The sequence below is a fragment of the Cyclopterus lumpus genome, chromosome 5 (genome assembly GCF_009769545.1).
Source record: "Cyclopterus lumpus isolate fCycLum1 chromosome 5, fCycLum1.pri, whole genome shotgun sequence".
In the NCBI taxonomy this organism is placed as follows: domain Eukaryota; kingdom Metazoa; phylum Chordata; class Actinopteri; order Perciformes; family Cyclopteridae; genus Cyclopterus; species Cyclopterus lumpus.
Window position 1 is genome coordinate 20,814,942 of NC_046970.1, and position 18,804 is coordinate 20,833,745.

Below are 18,804 nucleotides of genomic sequence, written 5' to 3' on the forward strand. Positions count from 1 at the left end.
GGGGGGTATATCTGTCATTCCTTTGATGGTGGAGTTTTAATTATTAGACGGTGAGGAGAAATGGGCCATAAGTGATGGGATGGAAAAGTTGTCTCTGGGCATTAGCCCTTCAGATATACCACCGTGTCCGTGTGATCCTTGAAACACGTTGCACTCCCGAGTGTTATTTTATAAATCTGACTGATGTGTTAAACAGTTCAGGCAGAGCACTTCATGCCCCCTGCACCACCCCAAATGTAATGATGTCACCATTTGATGTAAATGAAAGATTCCTCGATGCAAAGGTAGCGGTATTTTGTTCCAACGAGTCTCTGAGATCTCTTTTGCTGTTGAGATTTAAGAAGTCAAGACACAAGACGAGAAACAATCACCACACACAATTATCACTAATGAAAAGACAATATCAGACTGAGAAATGTTTGTTCCCCCGAACAGCAATTAGTGTATCTAACTTCAAACGTACAGTGCATAGTAACCGGTCCTCTCCAGATCAGATCTGATAAGAGGACCATTGGAAGTTAATTTATGCTGTGATCCAGTGTCATGATGGCTCTGCATACATGTCAGAATATACACAATATTCATTCACATTACAGATTCATCTGTGAATTACTTGATAAATGCATTCATTTGTCATTTAGTCTTTTAAAACTACCAACTGTTCAAACCCCCCCCCCCAAAAAATATTTTAGCAATGATTAAAAATAGGAAATCTACCAGATGTAAATCCCCGTTATCTACTGTTGATCTATATTCCAAGTTCTCCACGTACTGCATTGCATTAAGTTTATGTAAATGTGATGTAGTGCTTTGAAGTAGGACGAGGGGAAACAATATAGTAACAAAGCAGCAGCTAGCCAGTGGTTTCAGAGTTGTGTGCATGTTATCGTATACATCGTCGCACGCTGTACACCTCCCCCTGTGCTTATGGCTGGTTATCTCCTCTGCCCCCGCACAACACTAATTTCCACTTCCGCATGTAGCACTCTGGTATCGACGCGGCGTATCATCCTCACATGGTCTGAAGAGATAAAAATAGTAACAAAAAATAAAAAAGTATAGCAACTAAATAAAACATGTGTTTCTGAAAACCCTCTGCAGGAGCTTCCCTTTTACAGCCCCGTCGTACGTTCTAACCTGCAGGTCAACGTGAGCTCAACCTTAAGTGCCGCAGAAGCTTTTTACATTTTACAGCCGGAGACACGAGTGTGTCTCTCTCTCTCTCCGTCTGCGGGTTCCCATTTCAGACCTGGCCATGCCCGCCTTTGTCTGTCTGAGCCCACACATCTCTCTCCTTGTCACTATTCGCTCTCGCACCCATCTATCTGCGTCTCTTTCCATCTTCTCATCCGCAGCCTCATTCTCTTTGCTCTCCATCTCTTTGTATCAGCCTCTCTCCTCTGCCAGCTCGCCCCGTCTCTCTCTGTGCTCTTTTTGGTGCCCCGTCCGAGTGGCCCTATTGCTCTGTCTCTGTAGGGCAGCGCGCCGGCTGCTGGCGGTTGGCCACGACGTCATGGCACACGGCTGCAGCATCCTTGGCTATAAATAACTCGCATCTCGTGGCGCCCGGTCCAAGACGGGGACGGAGAGCCAGAGGGAGAGCAATCTGCCGTCTCCCCCTCAAGAGACGCTCGAAGGGGAAGCCGCAAATAACACGGCTTACTTCTGCGCAGCCTTTTTTCGCCACCGAGACCTTCGTTGTACTTGGCGAACAAAGTGGTTCAGCCAAACGTCTGGTCGGGGAGCGGTTCAAGTACAAAGACTTATCAAAGCTTAATGGGCAAAAACCGCGAGGCGTAGCACAACAGACACTCGTGGGCCACGTGAGGCTGCGGCTGGTACCAAACGCAGGTCACGTTGAACCGTTGCGCTCCATCTTTGTCACGGTGCATCGGAAAATAGGCCTCGTCTATAAATGATGGGAAGAGCAAAGTTGTACATAGATGAACGTTTCTGACCATGTGTTCTGCCGTTATCGTCTTATTTTATCTCAAACAGGTAAACCAGCTATTTCAAAAAGACACGCGCGTCCGATAAATCACAACTTCGGTTTGTGCTCGTGTCATTGAGAACATGTACACGCGGTAAATACGCAATGAATGAGATCATATAAAAATGCATTCGGGCAGAGTTAGCAGGCTATCTCATTCTTTTCATGTGGTCTCATCAATAAAACAAACAATGTACACTAGCCTGCCATATTAGATGCAATGGTGTAAGTAGGTTACACGAACATTCAGGCTCCCTCCTGTGGCTCAACGATATACTGCAGATATACATGTTCAATTGATAATCAATGAATCTGGGTATTCGTTGCTCTTCTCTTTTTCATATTATAGTAACTATGATATTATAGTATCTTCAGGTTTTTAACTGCTATTTGGACACAACTAAACACCAAAGACGCCATTTTATATTGCTTCCCTCCAACCTGCTCCATGTTGTCTCAACAATGGCTCTCTTATTAGTGCTCACATGCCCCTACGTACCCGCAGAGCCACTAATGGTGTTCAAAAGGACACTGGACCAGATGCTCCATCTCTCTGATTGGTTATTTTATTGATTGATGTTTGTTCCACTAATCATGTGCAGCCAAAGTGATGCCAAACTTCCAACACCCGAACTAATGAAACTCAGACTCCGTGTGAGTTCCTGTCGCTCCTTCACAATAAACAAGTGTATTTGCTGGAGGGCTCCTATCAGTAGAAGTTACAGTGGAGCAGTCCCCCCCCCCCCCCCCCCCCCCCCCCCCGTGAGACGTTTGTGGTCAATTCTCAAACCTCAATTGGAAATCGATGACCTTGTCGATGACCTTTCGCCGCACCTTCCCGTCTTGTTGGTCGTGGAGATTCGCCACGTGGGCCTCACCCTGTGAACTCGTGTAACGGATGCTCCTGGATGGAGTCGTGGAGCCCCGCAGCGAGAGCGGCCACCGAAAAATAACATCACTCTGTTTCCGCTGTTTCTGTGTTTTCAGGGCGAAAAAAAAACCCAAACATTTCTGATCATTTCTCTGCGTTAGTGTTCCCAAACTTGTGATGTCCTTGTTTGTCAGTGTGGCGAAGAAACTGATTGAGATGTTCCAGTTTGTGTTCTTCCTTCCGGCCATATGGAATATATAGCGCTGCACATATTGTGAACGCCACAGTTCCATTAGTGATGCTTCTGTTCCTCGGCTTTTCTGACTGTGGGCGCTTCGTGGAGACAAAGCCTCCTCCGTGTGTATTTCTTTTGCTCAGAACAATAAGTGAAAAGTGTTATTTTGACACTTAGAAGCTAATTTCTGGTTTGCGCATTAGGCCGGTCTTCTTTATTTCAGTCCAATCTAACAGTGGTGTGTGTGTGTGTGTGTGTGTGTGTGTGTGTGTGTGTGTGTGTGTGTGTGTGTTTCCGCTTCCAGGTGACGGTAATCCCAAGGAGAGCAGCCCCTTCATCAACAGCAGTGATGCTGCCGCGGAGAAGAGCCAGCAGTACGATGGCAAGAACATGGCCCTGTTTGAGGTACAGGCACACGTCGGTTTTGTTAATGCACACAATCAGGCGTGATCACAAGAAGCAGGTTTCACTCTCAGCCTCATAATTCAGTCATTGGATAGGGGCTCTGACATCTATTAATGGGGGTAATTACTGTGTGAAGGGCATGTTGGAATGCAAGCAAATATCACACTGCTCCAGGAACTTCAGCGGGGGAAATTTGCCACAGCTCTGCACAAATGTATTTACATTGTGCTCGCTGTGGGATTTTGAGTTTGAACAGGAAAGTATATTAAAATCGAAAAGGTACATTTATTGAGTAAGCATTTTTTTTTTTTTCAGATGGGTGTAGCACAGTACCTGAAAAAATAACACTTCAGAACACTTCATAATAATAATAATGATAATAATAATAATAATAATAATAATAATAAAATTACAGGTAAGAATGAATAAATGTTGGCTGAGAGGATTAAAATGCAAAAGTCTGATGAAAACACTGACTCCAGCCCTTGCGTGTGTGTGTGTGTGTGTGTGTGTGTGTGTGTGTCTCTCTCTCTCTGCAGGAGGAGATGGACACCAGCCCCATGGTGTCGTCTCTTCTCAGCAGCCTGGCCAACTACTCCAACCTGCCCCAAGGCAGCAAGGAGCACGAGGAGGCCGAGAACAACGAGGCCGAGTCATCGCGCAAGAAACCCGTCAAGGTATTTGGAAATAAAAATCCACCAAGACATAACGATGCAGCGCACGCGACAGTACATACATGGACGCTTGCATCCTGCACAGGGCTGCCACTAACGATGACGACACCAAACTCATTTTCTATTGATTAATCCATTCAACTAGTTTACGGGTTATAATATACATTTGTTACATTCTGACAGCATATCAATGAATCAAATGCTCTGACAACAAAATGTAAATAATCCGGTACCCGTGGCTGTCTCAGGACTGTGTTAATAAGCCCGTCACTTGGATGTCATGATGGGGCTTTGTCGGTGTGCTCTGAGTGGGTGAGCAGGGTGGATCTCTGTGTGCTGCAGCATGGAGGAAGACCCTTTTAAACACACATTCAGGGGAATTTCTAAGGTAGCAGACGGGCAATCTTTCAGCTTTATGGACGTATGTAAGCAGCTCCAAGGACATAAAAACACATTTTAAAGAAAACCAAAACATCCGGCGATTTTAAATATTGATTTTGAGGCATTTTCAGCATCAGCGTCATAGATTTACTCCGAATAATCGCGGCGGCACAAATCCCGTGTTGTAGAGATAACAGTTTGATAGATGGAAAGGTAACTTTATTCGTCCCGAGGGAAATTTGAATATCCAGTAGCAGAATACAATACACACAGGAATGAAGTTATAGTCTAGCCACAATAACTACGACAGAGTGCTGTCACTGTAATATAGTATATTACCTTTTGGCTGTAGTAAGGGGTTTTTATGGTAATTGTGATTTGATGATGATACTTAAAAAATGTATCTCTATTCTGAAAATGGGGGATATTTTATTTTTTATTTTACAAAAAAAAGTCTTTTGGACCGTCAAATACAAAAATTATGGCTAAACCACTTTTTTGTGAATGTACATATAGCCGGCATATTTGTATTTTTTCCCCATTTTATCTCTTTGTTAACCATATTCTGAGCTGACCAGAGGAGGACCAGGTTTGCTGTAAACGATGCTGATCTTTGTCTTCCATAGCAGCAAACACAACAAATTATTGATGCACGAGGATGTGTGATCTGGAGAACAGTCCGGTGAAAATGGCCTGCTCCTTTTGATAAAATCCTTTTATTTCTACTAAAAATCAATTAGAACTGCAGGAGATTAGCTTTAAGTGTGCTGCAGTAAAAAAAGAAACTTTTCTTAAAGCAATGTCTTTTTTTATTTGTATTTCTGGCCCCTCCTCCATAAAGCCCACTTGTTAAATTGGTCCTCCAGACACTCCAATCTCCCCTGTGGAGCTTTCCGGCTCCTTCAGGGGGGCCTTTGGTTTCTGATTAATATCCTGCTTGCCTGGCCCGTGAGTATTTGGTCCTCTGTTTGTCGTGGTGCCATTGCAATTTAATGGTGCTCCGTTAGATCATGTGAAACTTTAGATTGCACACAAGACAACTTTATTTCATTAATTATGTGAATTCTGAAGATAATTTTAGCACCAGAAGCTATGTAGGGGCTTAAGTAGCAACGTTTTTTTAATTTCACAATTTTCACGTTATATCCAATAAAATATTTTTTTATAAATCCAAGTTGTAATGCATTAAAATAAGGACAACGCCATGGGGTGTGAATGCTTTTGCAAAGCACGGGACCTCTCTTTGCTGCGGATGTTACATTTGCTGTAATATTATTTATTGCACTCCCTGGACAACTTGTTCACCTGAGGGGTTGTTGTGCCCGTTGCCGGGAGATGGCCATTAAGCGTAACCAAACATAGATCTGTGATTTCCGTCACATCATTAATCCCAAATAGCAGAGTTTATGGTTCTTTGGTTAACACACTCACTGGGAGAGAAAGAAAAACTCCACCAGTTTAGAACCTGTCAATCATTCTCTTGTTATTTTATAATCCCCTGTTCGTGTTACTGGATTGCATCTCAAATGCCACTCACTAATGAGTTCCTTCCACATCATCCCCTGGTATTCTCCGCTGTTGGGTGTTGAGACGCCAGCAGGAAGGAGTTTACTTCTCTGCACTTGAATGACAGACAGGCAGCCGCATTATTAATCCTGTGGGAGACGTGGTTTTAGCAGCGAGGCGAGATGGACATTGCGATGCGAAGAGGAGAGACGCTGATAACGATCACGATAATGCAAATAATGAAAGGCGTTGTCAGAAAAAAATGAAACTGTAACTACATGTGAGATTAAACCACATGAAGTTTAGACATTGAGTGGCCCACGGCAGTGACAGGTTGACAGCTGTTCGATGACCTTCGACCCAGTCTGTCATCCTTGGGTGCCCAATCAACCCGATATCTTTTTTCTTCCTCTGTGATTTATTTGCCTTCTTCCTCACACGTGTAGGTCAGTGTGTCCATTCTTTCTCTTGTGAGTGAGGTTTTTCCTTCTTTTTTTCTCACCCTTGAAGCAAATTAGCGATGATGACCTTGCATGCCAGTGTACCTGATTATTACTGTCTGATGTTCCCACTGTGAATCCAGATGAGTCCCGTAGATCCTCAGTGGAAACACATTTCAAACTGACAATGGAGATGAGGTTTCTAGGTACAATCGACCTCACGGCTGTATTGATTTCTGCACGTGTGTCTTTCTTTACAAGCTATTGTGAGAAAAACAGCACAAACAAACAGACATAAAATGGAGAATAGTTTATTTTTTTCTCGACAACAGATTTTCATCCCAAGGTCCGCCATCGTCTTAATGTTTTTCTCATCGGCGGATCGTTTTGCTCATTTGCCTCCAACCTTTTGTGTAGCGCCAACAACAGGGTGACATATGTGGTCTCGACAATAATGGATCGATTATCATAAAATCTAATTCAACCGTTTTGGTTTGGCACATATCGACCCTTTATCACTTCCAACCCCCTACTTCTGTTACCCTTGGTCAGACCACTCCCATCTTCAGACTCGGCCTTCATGTTGATCCTCAACAACACACCTGTAAAGGGTTTTTATGTACCAAATCTGTCCACAGACAGACGTATAAACATCTGGCAAAGTAATCAAAAGCACTTCCTGCGGTAGCTCCGGCTCCAGTAGGCGTCTCTAGGAACACTAAGGTAATTACATTTGAAAACGTCTCTTTCCAGGAACACTTTTCTCCTCAGTTCATCAAGATAGTCTACTGGAACTACTTTTTTATATAGAAGAAACAGTGCGATAGGGACACTGTTTATAGTAAGACATAATGTGGGTGACCCAACCTTTTAAAACTATCCGTCCTGATCGTACACATATGGCCGGCAGCAGCTTTAGAAAACAACAGTGTCCACGTGGGAGCTGAATCGGTTCAAAAAGTCTTCTTTCTGTTTGCCGGTATATATATTCCCCCCATTATATCCCAGTTGTCCCAGATGTAAGGTGAATTTGTCTGGTTCCCCTCGGCTCGGCTAACCCTGGGGGCAGGTCTAATCTTCCCCCTGTCACCCCAACCCCTTCAATACTTTAATTAGTCTGCACGCTACACCAAGCTGCTGCTTCTCCAATCAGCAGCCTATTCCACAGGCAATCTCTCCATCGCCATGAGAGGCTTTTCATTAAGGCAGCCTGTGGCGCGTTATCGCTCACACAGCGAGCGCTCTCTGTCTCTCTCTCCCTTCCTCTCGCCTTCCCTCTCCATTTCTCGCTCCACTCCGTCTCCCTCGTCCTCGCTCTCCATCTCCTTCATCATCGGTCCCTGGAGTTAGCGAGTGGGGGAGGGAGGCAGGGAGGGCGATTGAGGCAGCGCTCTTACTTTGTCGCAGTGGGAAAGCCAAGATTGGACATTTGGTTGGCGCGTGACACGAGGGAGCAGTCTGGAAGTCGCACAGGTTCAAATGGGAACCAGTCGCAGCTAATCCTGCTGGCAATTTTCTTTCTTTTCCCCTCACTCTCTTTGCTTTGAAATCTAACATAACGAGGCAAGTTTTTTTTTTTTTTTTTTTTTTTTGCATCTTTCACTTAACGCAAAGAAATGCGTTTGAACACCATTTAAAGGAGCTGGAATCAATAGTATAATACAGAGTGTTTTTTTCTCATTTCAACTGAACCAGATAATTAGATTCCCTCTTTGGTCTTCGGAGAACCTTTAGCATCTTTCAGCTCATTGATTTGGTTTCTGGTCTGAAACGTCACTGTTTTGGTTCTCATGAAAAACTCTTAGAAACCCTCTACGCTATTTCTGCAGAGCACCAAACAGAAGCCAGACAATATGAGCAACTAGCTTGTGAACATATTGGAGCGTTTAGCAGCTTAACAACCAGATATTTCCCTCAGGACTAAATGGAGACCAAAAGAGTGCATCTTGGACTGTGCACAGGCCAAATACTTGACTCCTATCCAATGCTAATGTGGTTCTGAAGGATGAGCAAATAGGCAAACACAGTATAATAAATAATAATAATGCATTTTATTTATGAAGCACTTTTCATTCAAAAAGAATCTCACAGTGCTTCACAAGGAAACAATATGTCAGTGACAGTTTATGTCAGTTTTACAGGTTGTAGCGCTGCCCGACACCAAGTGGCCAAATCAATAAATGCAGGTTAAGTAACACAGTGAAGTAGACTTTTTTATTTATTTTTTTAATAAGATGAAATCAAATCAAACATAAATAGGCAAAGAATAATACATATGTAAAGAATATTTGCTAAAGAAGGTAGCTAAATGACCCGCGTTTGTTGCCTGAAGAGAGCAGCACTGATTTTTATGGGGACGAGAAACCTTTTCTCAGCCGTACATCAGATGGCTGGAGATGGAAATGAGCTTCTCTCGATCTTATCTGGATGTGAGACCTCTAATTCTTGCAACTTGTTTTATATGATAAAAAGGCTGATTTAGTTCTCACCCTGACATTTGGTGCTAAACTTTATTTTTAAGTCCTATGTATCAACTAAATGTAACACAATGCAAATCATGAACCTCTTCGGGCCTACTTTTATTCAAGTACAATTTTCGTGCTCATGTCGAGAATTATAGGGACATTATTCCATACGCTCTCTTTTTTTTCTTCTTCTTTTTATTTACAGCGTAACGTTCCTTCACATAAATGGTGTCTCCCTTCTAGGTGTTTTATGACCCCCCCATCCTCTCTCTCCGTCCCTCCCTCATTAGTCCGGTGCAGCATCACATAGTCGCCCCTCTGGAGGATATACCAGTACAGGGATGCCGTTATTATGTTCATCATTATATTATCTATTTTTGTTATTCACTGAACTTAAGATATTCAATTTACAGCCATGTAGTAAAGCAACGAATCCTCTCACCGAGAAGTTGAACATTTCTGGCGTTTCTGCTTGAAAAGTAAATCGTTGTCTTATTCTAGGGCAATTAATTAATTTTAGTCTTATTCCGCTTCCCTTATTGTCAGATGTTGTCTTGTTTGATAGTTTAAAATTCCGCTAGATTCACCATTATTATGCATATCTGTGGGCGAGGTTGTACAGTGTAGCGTCCATTTCCAACTCCAATGTCCTGCTCTCATCCTAGCCACTGATTCTCAGCATGTACCTACAGTTCAGAAGCACATGTGTGTTCATGAATAAGGAGACTTTGAGCCTTGACTATGACTAAATGGAGGTTTCACCGCTGGTGGGAACACATGAGGCTTCGTGGAGTCTTTTAACCCAGAATATTCTACTAACACATGTAAACGCTATTTCGTGGTGGTGAGACTTCAGCACCACGGAGCACGTTTAGCTACAGCAGTCAGTGTTGTCTGATGGATAATGCTTTTACACACACACACACACACAGGGTTGACCGCTGAGTGACTGGTTTATCCACAGCCGGTCAGGGAGGCTGATGTTCGCTGGCCTCTCCTCTTGCTGTCTATTTAATAATTCAGCACACCTGAGCAGAAACACATTTGCCCTATCAGCTCCTGTTTGACCAGCGGAGCGTGGAGACGGCGTTACAAGCTCCCAGTCTGTCCCCCTCGCCGTCATTAGCCTCCCCCTCTCCCTCCACTGCTCCACTTCAAGCCTCCGTCTCTGCCTACACAGTAGCACATTTGAAAGTGTGCATGCTCTCTTCTCTCCTTTCTTCCCTTTCTTCCTCCCCACCTCGCTTGTTTCCTCTTCTCCAATTCCCTCCTCTCCTGTTTCTTCCTTTCCTCCTAGATTCCTTCTCTCCCCTCCTCAACTCTACCTACCTATCATCTGCCTTCCTTTCCTGTTGTCGTCTCTCCTCTGTCTTTCCTCCTAGATTCCTTCTCTCCTCTCCTCAACTCTACCTACCTATCATCTGCCTTCCTTTCCTGTTGTCTTCTTTCCTCTGTCTTTCCTCCTAGATTCCTTCTCTCCTCTCCTCAACTCTACCTACCTATCATCTGCCTTCCTTTCCTGTTGTCTTCTCTCCTCTGTCTTTCCTCCTAGATTCCTTCTCTCCCCTCCTCAACTCTACCTACCTATCATCTGTCTTCCTTTCCTGTTGTCGTCTCTCCTCTGTCTTTCCTCCTAGATTCCTTCACTCTGTCCTAAGTTCTTACCCAATCTGTCAGAAAAATCCAACCCAAATGTGTTACATCTAACGAATTAACTATCATATGCATCGGTAACATATTGGTGAAATTAATTTGATCTTCTGTAAGAAATAAGGTGAAATCATTGCTGCCGTTGAATTCGATGATGTGGGACAGCAACCTCAGCTGGCCTGCCTAGAAACGGGGATATACCGATATTGGATAACAGGCCAATACTGACTCAAATAGCTGGATTCTACTATACACATTATATAGTAATATTTTAGTTTCAAGTTTTGAGCAATTTTTTGCTGCATTAAAATAATAAACTTTTCATTTGGAAGATAAAAAAAAAAAAAAATCTGGTGTACAATTTATTATTTTACCAATGTTTAAAAGTCCAGTTCTGGTGTTGCCGTACTCATAAAAGAATGATCCCATTTAATTACACACGGTGAGGCATACAGCTTATTAAAATCTAATCAGCACTCGGTCTTGGCAGACACCCAAAGCCCAGGTATCCTTATCGCAGTGAAAGAGTTGGATTGGATATATGCTGCTCCGAGAAGGAACTAATAAAGGTTTGACCACATATTTATACGTGCAGCAGATTGTGGTCCTGCTGGCGAACATAAAGAAATCGTGTAACAAGTGATTTTAAATGATGACGCTGGTTTTGCAGCCTAAGCAGGTTGGCAGGGTGTCCCAGAGCCCGAGGGCCTGGACTTTTCCTTTCCTCTTTCCTGCAACTCTTGTCGAATGTATGTAGTTTCCCCACAATCCTCCCCGACTCCTCTTCCCTTTTTTTCTCTCTCTTTCCCCTGCAGCTAGCCGAGGATGTGAAGCTGCGTTCACCTTCCTCGTTTCCACTCTTGTCTTCTCCTAACTCGTAATGTCTAGAGAGGAGGTGCTACCTTTGCTAGCCTCAGCAATTCAGGAGATGTCAATTTGAGGGTTGATACAAGGCTGGGGGGGGGGTGCGAAGAAGATGAAGGGAAGAGTAGGAAAGCAATAACATATTAATACAGTATGCACAAAATAATACAGTATGAAATATACCGTTTTTTCCAAAAATCTAAACAACAAAAAAAAATGTTGGTTGTGATGACTCTTAGTGTTTTCTGATCTGCCACCTTTGTGGTTAAGTTAAGTCCACTAAAACTAATTTGTTAGAAAATTATTGGTGTGAATGTTTAAAGAAAGGAATTTTGTTTTGTGTAGCCTCACAATTTATGTTCATAGCTATGACAGGAAGCAGCCTACACGTAATGTAGCGGTCGGTCGTGGATGGTGGAGACTGGAGTGACATCCCGTCACTGACCAGCAATGTATTTTATGAACCATAACCACAACCTTTGGCTAACCTTACATATACGGGAACCATATGTTATTTGGCATAACCACAATCTTCCCTACATCGTGGTTTCCATGCACATATATTGTATAAAGCCAGAATCAAAGTCTTTTGGTCTTTAATCTCAATGCAGTATTTGACATTACAAAGCTAGGTATGGTGTAACCCCTTAATGCAGAAGCATTAATGAAGCTTCGCCTTTACCTTTATCTTATTTGCCAGAACATAAATCTAAAATCCTCACCTCATATCACAGACACATTCTTCATAGGACCTCCATCCTAAAAGGTTCTGCGACATTACGACAACGTCACATTTGCTACTTTGAGAGAACCATTAATTACTCCCACGACTGAAAGATGTTGCATACCAGTAACGCTTGAACTGGTTTGTTTTTCTAATGTTTCAACAGATAATGAATGGTGTTGTTTTACTGATGAAGGCAGCGTCAAAATGAAGAAGATACCGGGGGCATTTATATTGCATGCAATAACACGGTGTTTGGTTTTTGCTTCAGTGCGCTTCAGAAGCTCAGTGGGTCGTGTGAATAAAGTGCTTGTGATGGATGGAGCGAGAGCGAGGTCCAGCCTGGTGAGAGCTAGTTGTAAGTGGTAGGGGCAGCAGGAGGCAGTGAATCTGAAGTAGGTGCCCTGGCAGAGGTATTGAAAGGTCCTGTTGTGCGTCTAACACACCTGAGCCATCCTTTTCAGTGGGTTTGCCACGCTTCCCAGGGGGTCGGTGGGGCAGCTGTTCAATCCTAGTTCAGCGGTGCCACGCTGGCCTACCTGTGGCTCTGCAGCAGTCAGTGTTGCCTATTGCGCACGGTGGCCCGATCTCTGGGGAAATCATCCCTCTGCTGGCTCCCAGCCCATTAAACAGTGTGTGCGTGTGTGTGTGTGTGTGTGTGTGTGCGTGTGCGTGCGTGTGTGTCTATCAGGGCGGACGCTGGTCGAGGACTGCAATCCGCCCCGTCCACAAATGAAACACCAATTGAATGAAAATAGAAAAGAGGCACTTTCAATAAACGTCCGGCCTTTTTCTCCCAACGGTGTCATTGATTCCGTGCATGCACAAGCGTCTCATCTGTTTCAGGCTATTTCTCAATAACAAGTCATTAGAAGCATCCATTAGTTCACCCGTTTGTGTTGTTGTTTTTGTTTCTCTCGGATGCTGTTTACCAAACCCACAGAGGTGTTCCATCATGTTCAGGTTCTCAGACTCGGTGTAAGCCCGCCCGTTATCTATTATCTGTGTCTGTACATCTTATGTAACACCCAGGATTTTCTAGCAGACACACACACACACACACACACACACTGTTTTTCCAAGCCCGCCTTTTGTTGAATGAGGATTATAATTTATCACTCGGCTGCCGCAGACTCTCATACAGCGGGGCCAGCGTACGAGGTCTGCTTGATTATGGTTCTCCATTGTGTGGGAGAGCAGGCAGGGGGAAATGACATTTAGCAGTCTGGAGAGGGTTATTGACTACTTTTGCTCATGCTACTCTCCTGTGGAGTGTTGTGCGACATACACCTTTGTGTTCTAGTACTAAATAGTTTCACGCACCTTTTTAGGGCAGATTTCTTTTTTTTAATTCGCCGATATGTATGAAAAACATTGGAGGACAGCACTGTAAAAGCTTTTCTGACAAACGGTTCTGCCAAGATGTTATCTTTTTTGGATCCCTCAGACTCTAACCTCAATGTGCTGTTTTGAGTTTACGAAGCCATACTTTTCTTTCTTCTTATCTATTCCTGGAAGTTATTATCGTGGCTGCGACAATCTCCGAGACATCGTTTCCTCTGTTTTGATCTGTTTGAAGTGAATACTGTGAAATATGTTTCCGAAATAAAAGAGCCTGTTTGCCATTGTAGCTCTCGAGACCCTTTTTGAATTTGAATCGCCCACCTTGAAAGGACTTCAGAGCCCTTGGTCTTCTTCAGGGGGTTATTATGTCTGCTGTTGTAAATGCTTACAGGTTTTCCTCTAATAACCTACCTGTTATTACAAACTGACCTCCCACCACTTTGTGCAGCAGCAGCAGTTTTGTGTCTAACAACAAAGTGCTGATGGCAGGTTCACCTTTCTGCATGCAACACCTAATGCACATTACACACCAAGTCCCAGAACAACCCGTCGATGGAAACTCAGTTCTTTTAATTACAGCTGTGCGAGAGAGTCATGAAAAGAAATGATCCATGTTATCTGTATATATATATTTTTTTTTTTCTTTCTTTTTTTAAAAAATAGAACCCATTCTTTTTTTTTCATAAAGAAAACTTTAAGACCGTCGACAAGCAGATGATGAACAATCCTCTCCGCCACACACTGAAGGGCACGATCCCAGTGAGTCACGATCTGATGAGCATTAGCTCAGACAACAGGCAAACTGTGCGGATCATTAGCATATAGTGGAGGAGGTGACGGAGATGAAGGAGGTTTGCTCTCCGCTGCTCCCCCCCCCAGCACCTGTGGAGGCCTTGATGTGGCTCCTTGATTAAAGCACGACGAGGCTGAAGGCTGAGAGATTCCCTGCTGCAAGGATTTGGTTGTATAAGAGGGAAAAGTCGTAGGTTACATTTTCGGCTCTACTACGGAGGAGGAACTATTCACACGGGACAAATGCAAGAAATATGTAGTTGAATGGAACATTTAAAACGTATAACACAGAATAATAGCAACACAGAACGGTTAAGTTCATCATAAAAAAAACATAAAAACAAGACGATTCTAGACATCAAATGGTGATTCCATATTAAAAAAGTAAAATGCCACAATGACAATAGGGTTAACGTACAATTATAAGCATTCAACTTCGACAGAAATGTAGTCCAAGGCCTCAATTGTTGTGAAAGGTTCCCTGTGGAGGTTTTGGTCATTAGAAGCGTTGTGAAGGAACGTCTTTCTGAGTGGGTCCCCGTTTTATTTGATCTCGTGAGCGCATACGGAGACTAGCATGCACATCAGAAGACCCAGAATGTAAACGGAAATGTTGTTCACATAAAGAATCCACAGGGCACCTTTAAGTCCCACAGTTCACTGTATTTACACAGTCATTAAGAATGGTCTGAATTAATTTTTAAAAAAGGGGCAGATTTTATTTAAATACTAACATAAGGATTATATAAACGTAAGGATTATATAAACAGTAATACATGTCATGCTACTGTATGAAAATGTGGAAAGTAGCTAAATACCTTTTAGTACAAGCACTATATGTTGAGTACAGTTTCAGAGTATTTCACTTTTCTGCTTCTTTATACATACTCCACTACATTTCTGAGGGAAATATTGTTCTTTTTACTCATTACATGTAGTTGCTGAATGTAGTTACAAGTTGCTTTACAAATTCAGATTATTAATACAACATACTATCAATAAATAAAATCAGATGTCAGATTCTTATCTCTAGATTAAGCTAAGTAATTACAATTGGCCCTACATTTGCCAGCTGGAACATTAAAGTGATAGATACATTAATCTATCAGTGATAATATATACAGTTATCTGAAGGAGCCATTCTACATAATGAGTACTTTTTCATTTTGGTACGGAAAGTATATTTTTATGCTAATATCGTTGTACGTTTACTTCAGTCAAATATTGAATGAAGGACTTTTACTTGCCACTGTGGTGTTGATACTTTTACTGAAGTAAAGTATCGGCGTACTCAACGACACGTCACATTGTGTTAATGTCATGTCACATGTGAGGTGATACAACGATGTGATGAAGAACACATGCACATAACACACATGATATGAGATATTATAATATTATCTGACACATGACGTGACACACGATAGGATAGGACTCAACATGTTCATAAGCCATTTGCATCTCTTCACATCCAGATCGAGGGTTTCCAGCGTGATAAGCGCGCTAATTACAGTTCCGAGTGTGAGTTCTTGTTTATCTGAAGGAAATTAGAAGTTAATTATATTTGCAAGACCTGTGTGGACTCGCTCTCTCTCTCGCTCTCTCTGCAAGCAGTCCATTATTAATGCTGGGAAGAGAACCTCTCTGAACAAATCACATACTGTGAAGCATCAGACACAATATTATTCATTTGATGTCAGCCACTTGTCAGGATGATTTGATTAAAAGTCTGGATTATGCATTCACATCTGCTGTCTCCTCCCAGTGTCGGGTTGTTGCTTTTTTAAATCCTCCATTTTATGACAACAAAATAAGCACTTTTTGTAAAAATATGTTAGCGACCATCACTGACAACACGGTGTTCGTTTTGGAATTACAGCCCGACCAATACTGGAATTTTGAGGCTGATGTTGACAGATATTTGAAATTTTGATCTTGATCTTTTAAAAAAAAAAATGTGGTTAAAGAATTGCGACCTTGAGCAGGAAAAAACAAAACTGGTGAAAAGGTTTCTAAATGGCCTCAATGTTTTGGCAGTTTTTACTGATAAAATACATCCGCAATATAACATAATGGCATAAAACACAAAATCGTTAACAGAGAATAGTTTACATGCTGTTATATACATAGTATATAGTAAAAGGGAGTGATTTTACACCCAGCCATTTCTGCATAGCGCCATGAATTAACACTAGAAAAAGCAATTCTGGATTTTCTACCAAACCAGTTAAAACCCTGTAAAAAAAAACATGATCAAATCACCAAAATAGTATTATCAATAGAGAGGAAAGACTGAGCCGAACGTGCTGATATATTTGTTAACTCTGTGGAGTAAATGTAACTCGAGCAACTCTGAATCTGTTTCTCCTCTGATCTCTCAATAAAGACACAAACACACGTGCGCTCTAACTTGTAACTTTAAGTCATAACTTCATCTTGCAACTCTAACTTGTAACTTCAACTTTAACTAACTTTAAATGTAACTGTAACTTTAAATGTAACTTTAACTTTTAATATAACTTTAATTTTAACTTTAAATGTAACTTCAACTTTAACTAACTTTAAATCTAACTTAAAGCATGTCCTCTTCCCACCCCCCTGCACTGGACTGTGTAGAAAATAACGATTTAATAGGGGAGGTGGGGGAGGAGAGGAAGGGGTCTCTGTGTGGCAGCGTACATCTCCTCTTCTGCCTCAGTCCAAACAAAGCTCTCTGGGTACGGAGCGTCTCCAGTATATGCCAGATTTATTTAGTTACATTTAAAGTTACAGTTACATTTAAAGTTACATTTAAAGTTAGTTACATTTAAAGTTAGTTACATTTAAAGTTAGTTACATTTAAAGTTACATTTAAAGTTACAGTTACATTTAAAGTTACATATACCGGTACATTTGAAGTTACATTTACCGGTACATTTAAAGTTACATTTAAAGTTACAGTTACATTTTAGTTACATTTACAGTTACATTTAAAGTTACAGTTACATTTAAAGTTACAGTTACCGGTACATTTAAAGTTACATTTAAAGTTACACTTACATTTAAAGTTACAGTTACCGGTACATTTAAAGTTACATTTAAAGTTACACTTACATTTTAGTTACATTTACAGTTACATTTAAAGTTACAGTTACATTTAAAGTTACAGTTACCGGTACATTTAAAGTTAGTTACATTTAAAGTTACAGTTACATTTAAAGTTACATTTAAAGTTACAGTTACATTTAAAGTTACAGTTACCGGTACATTTAAAGTTAGTTACATTTAAAGTTACAGTTATATTTAAAGTTACATTTAAAGTTACATTTAAAGTTACAGTTACATTTAAAGTTACAGTTACCGGTACATTTAAAGTTACATTTAAAGTTACACTTACAAAGTTACATTTAAAGTTACAGTTACATTTAAAGTTACAGTTACATTTTAGTTACATTTACAGTTACATTTTAAGTTACAGTTGCATTTTAAGTTACAGTTACCGGTACATTTAAATTTACAGTTACATTTAAAGTTACAATTACATTTAAAGTTAGTTACATTTAAAGTTACAGTTAAAGTTACAGTTAAAGTTACAGTTAAAGTTACAGTTACATTTAAAGTTACATTTAAAGTTACAGTTAATGTTACAGTTACATTTTAAGTTACAGTTACATTTAAAGTTACAGTTATTGGTACATTTAAAGTTACAGTTACATTTAAAGTTACAGTTACCGGTACAGTTACATTTAAAGTTGCATTTAAAGTTACAGTTACATTTAAAGTTAGTTACATTTTAGTTACATTTACAGTTAGATTTAAAGTTACAGTTAGATTTAAAGTTACAGTTACATTTAAAGTTACATTTAAAGTTACATTTAAAGTTACAGTTACATTTAAAGTTACAGTTACATTTAAAGTTACAGTTACATTTTAGTTACATTTACAGTTACATTTAAAGTTACAGTTAGATTTAAAGTGACAGTTACATTTTAAGTTACATTTAAAGTTACAGTTACATAAATTTAATTTATGAATTAGTTTACATAAATGTTTGCCAAGATAACGCCATCAAATAAAGTTTATCTTGCAAAAACTGTGACAACTTTTCCTATGATGGTGGTTATCATTATCGTCAGTGTAGAAAAACACATACTACTCCTTTCTTGTATATTTGCATTTGTCGAGTTATTTGATTGAGGGATAACGTCCCAGAGTTTTATATCAAACACATTTTTCAGAATATTACTCCTACTGTTGGGATTATGTTATATTTATGTAAAGACACAACTAAAACTATCTGAACAAGTATGATTTAGTAGTTCATTATGATGTAAAAAAAATAGTATTTGGTAGACGGAACAAAAACAATCTAACAAACAAATAGCACAGATTTGGTAAGCTTTCAAGTGTTTGTGGTCTAATAGAGTTTATGATCCCTAAATTGCCGGTACTACACATGTGAGATGAATTGTTATCACACGGCT

General features: G+C 40.8%; 1 protein-coding gene across 2 annotated transcripts in view; it reads left to right on the plus strand.

Moving 5' to 3' along the window:
* The window catches only part of slc12a5a (solute carrier family 12 member 5a), a 137,320-nt gene that overhangs the window by 90,722 nt on the left and 27,794 nt on the right, over positions 1-18,804 (plus strand). For both annotated transcript variants that reach the window (XM_034532812.1, XM_034532811.1), the window contains exons 2-3: positions 3,401-3,501; positions 4,041-4,178. In XM_034532812.1, coding sequence (XP_034388703.1) covers positions 3,401-3,501; positions 4,041-4,178 — 239 coding nt within the window. The remainder of the gene's footprint in view (positions 1-3,400; positions 3,502-4,040; positions 4,179-18,804) is intronic.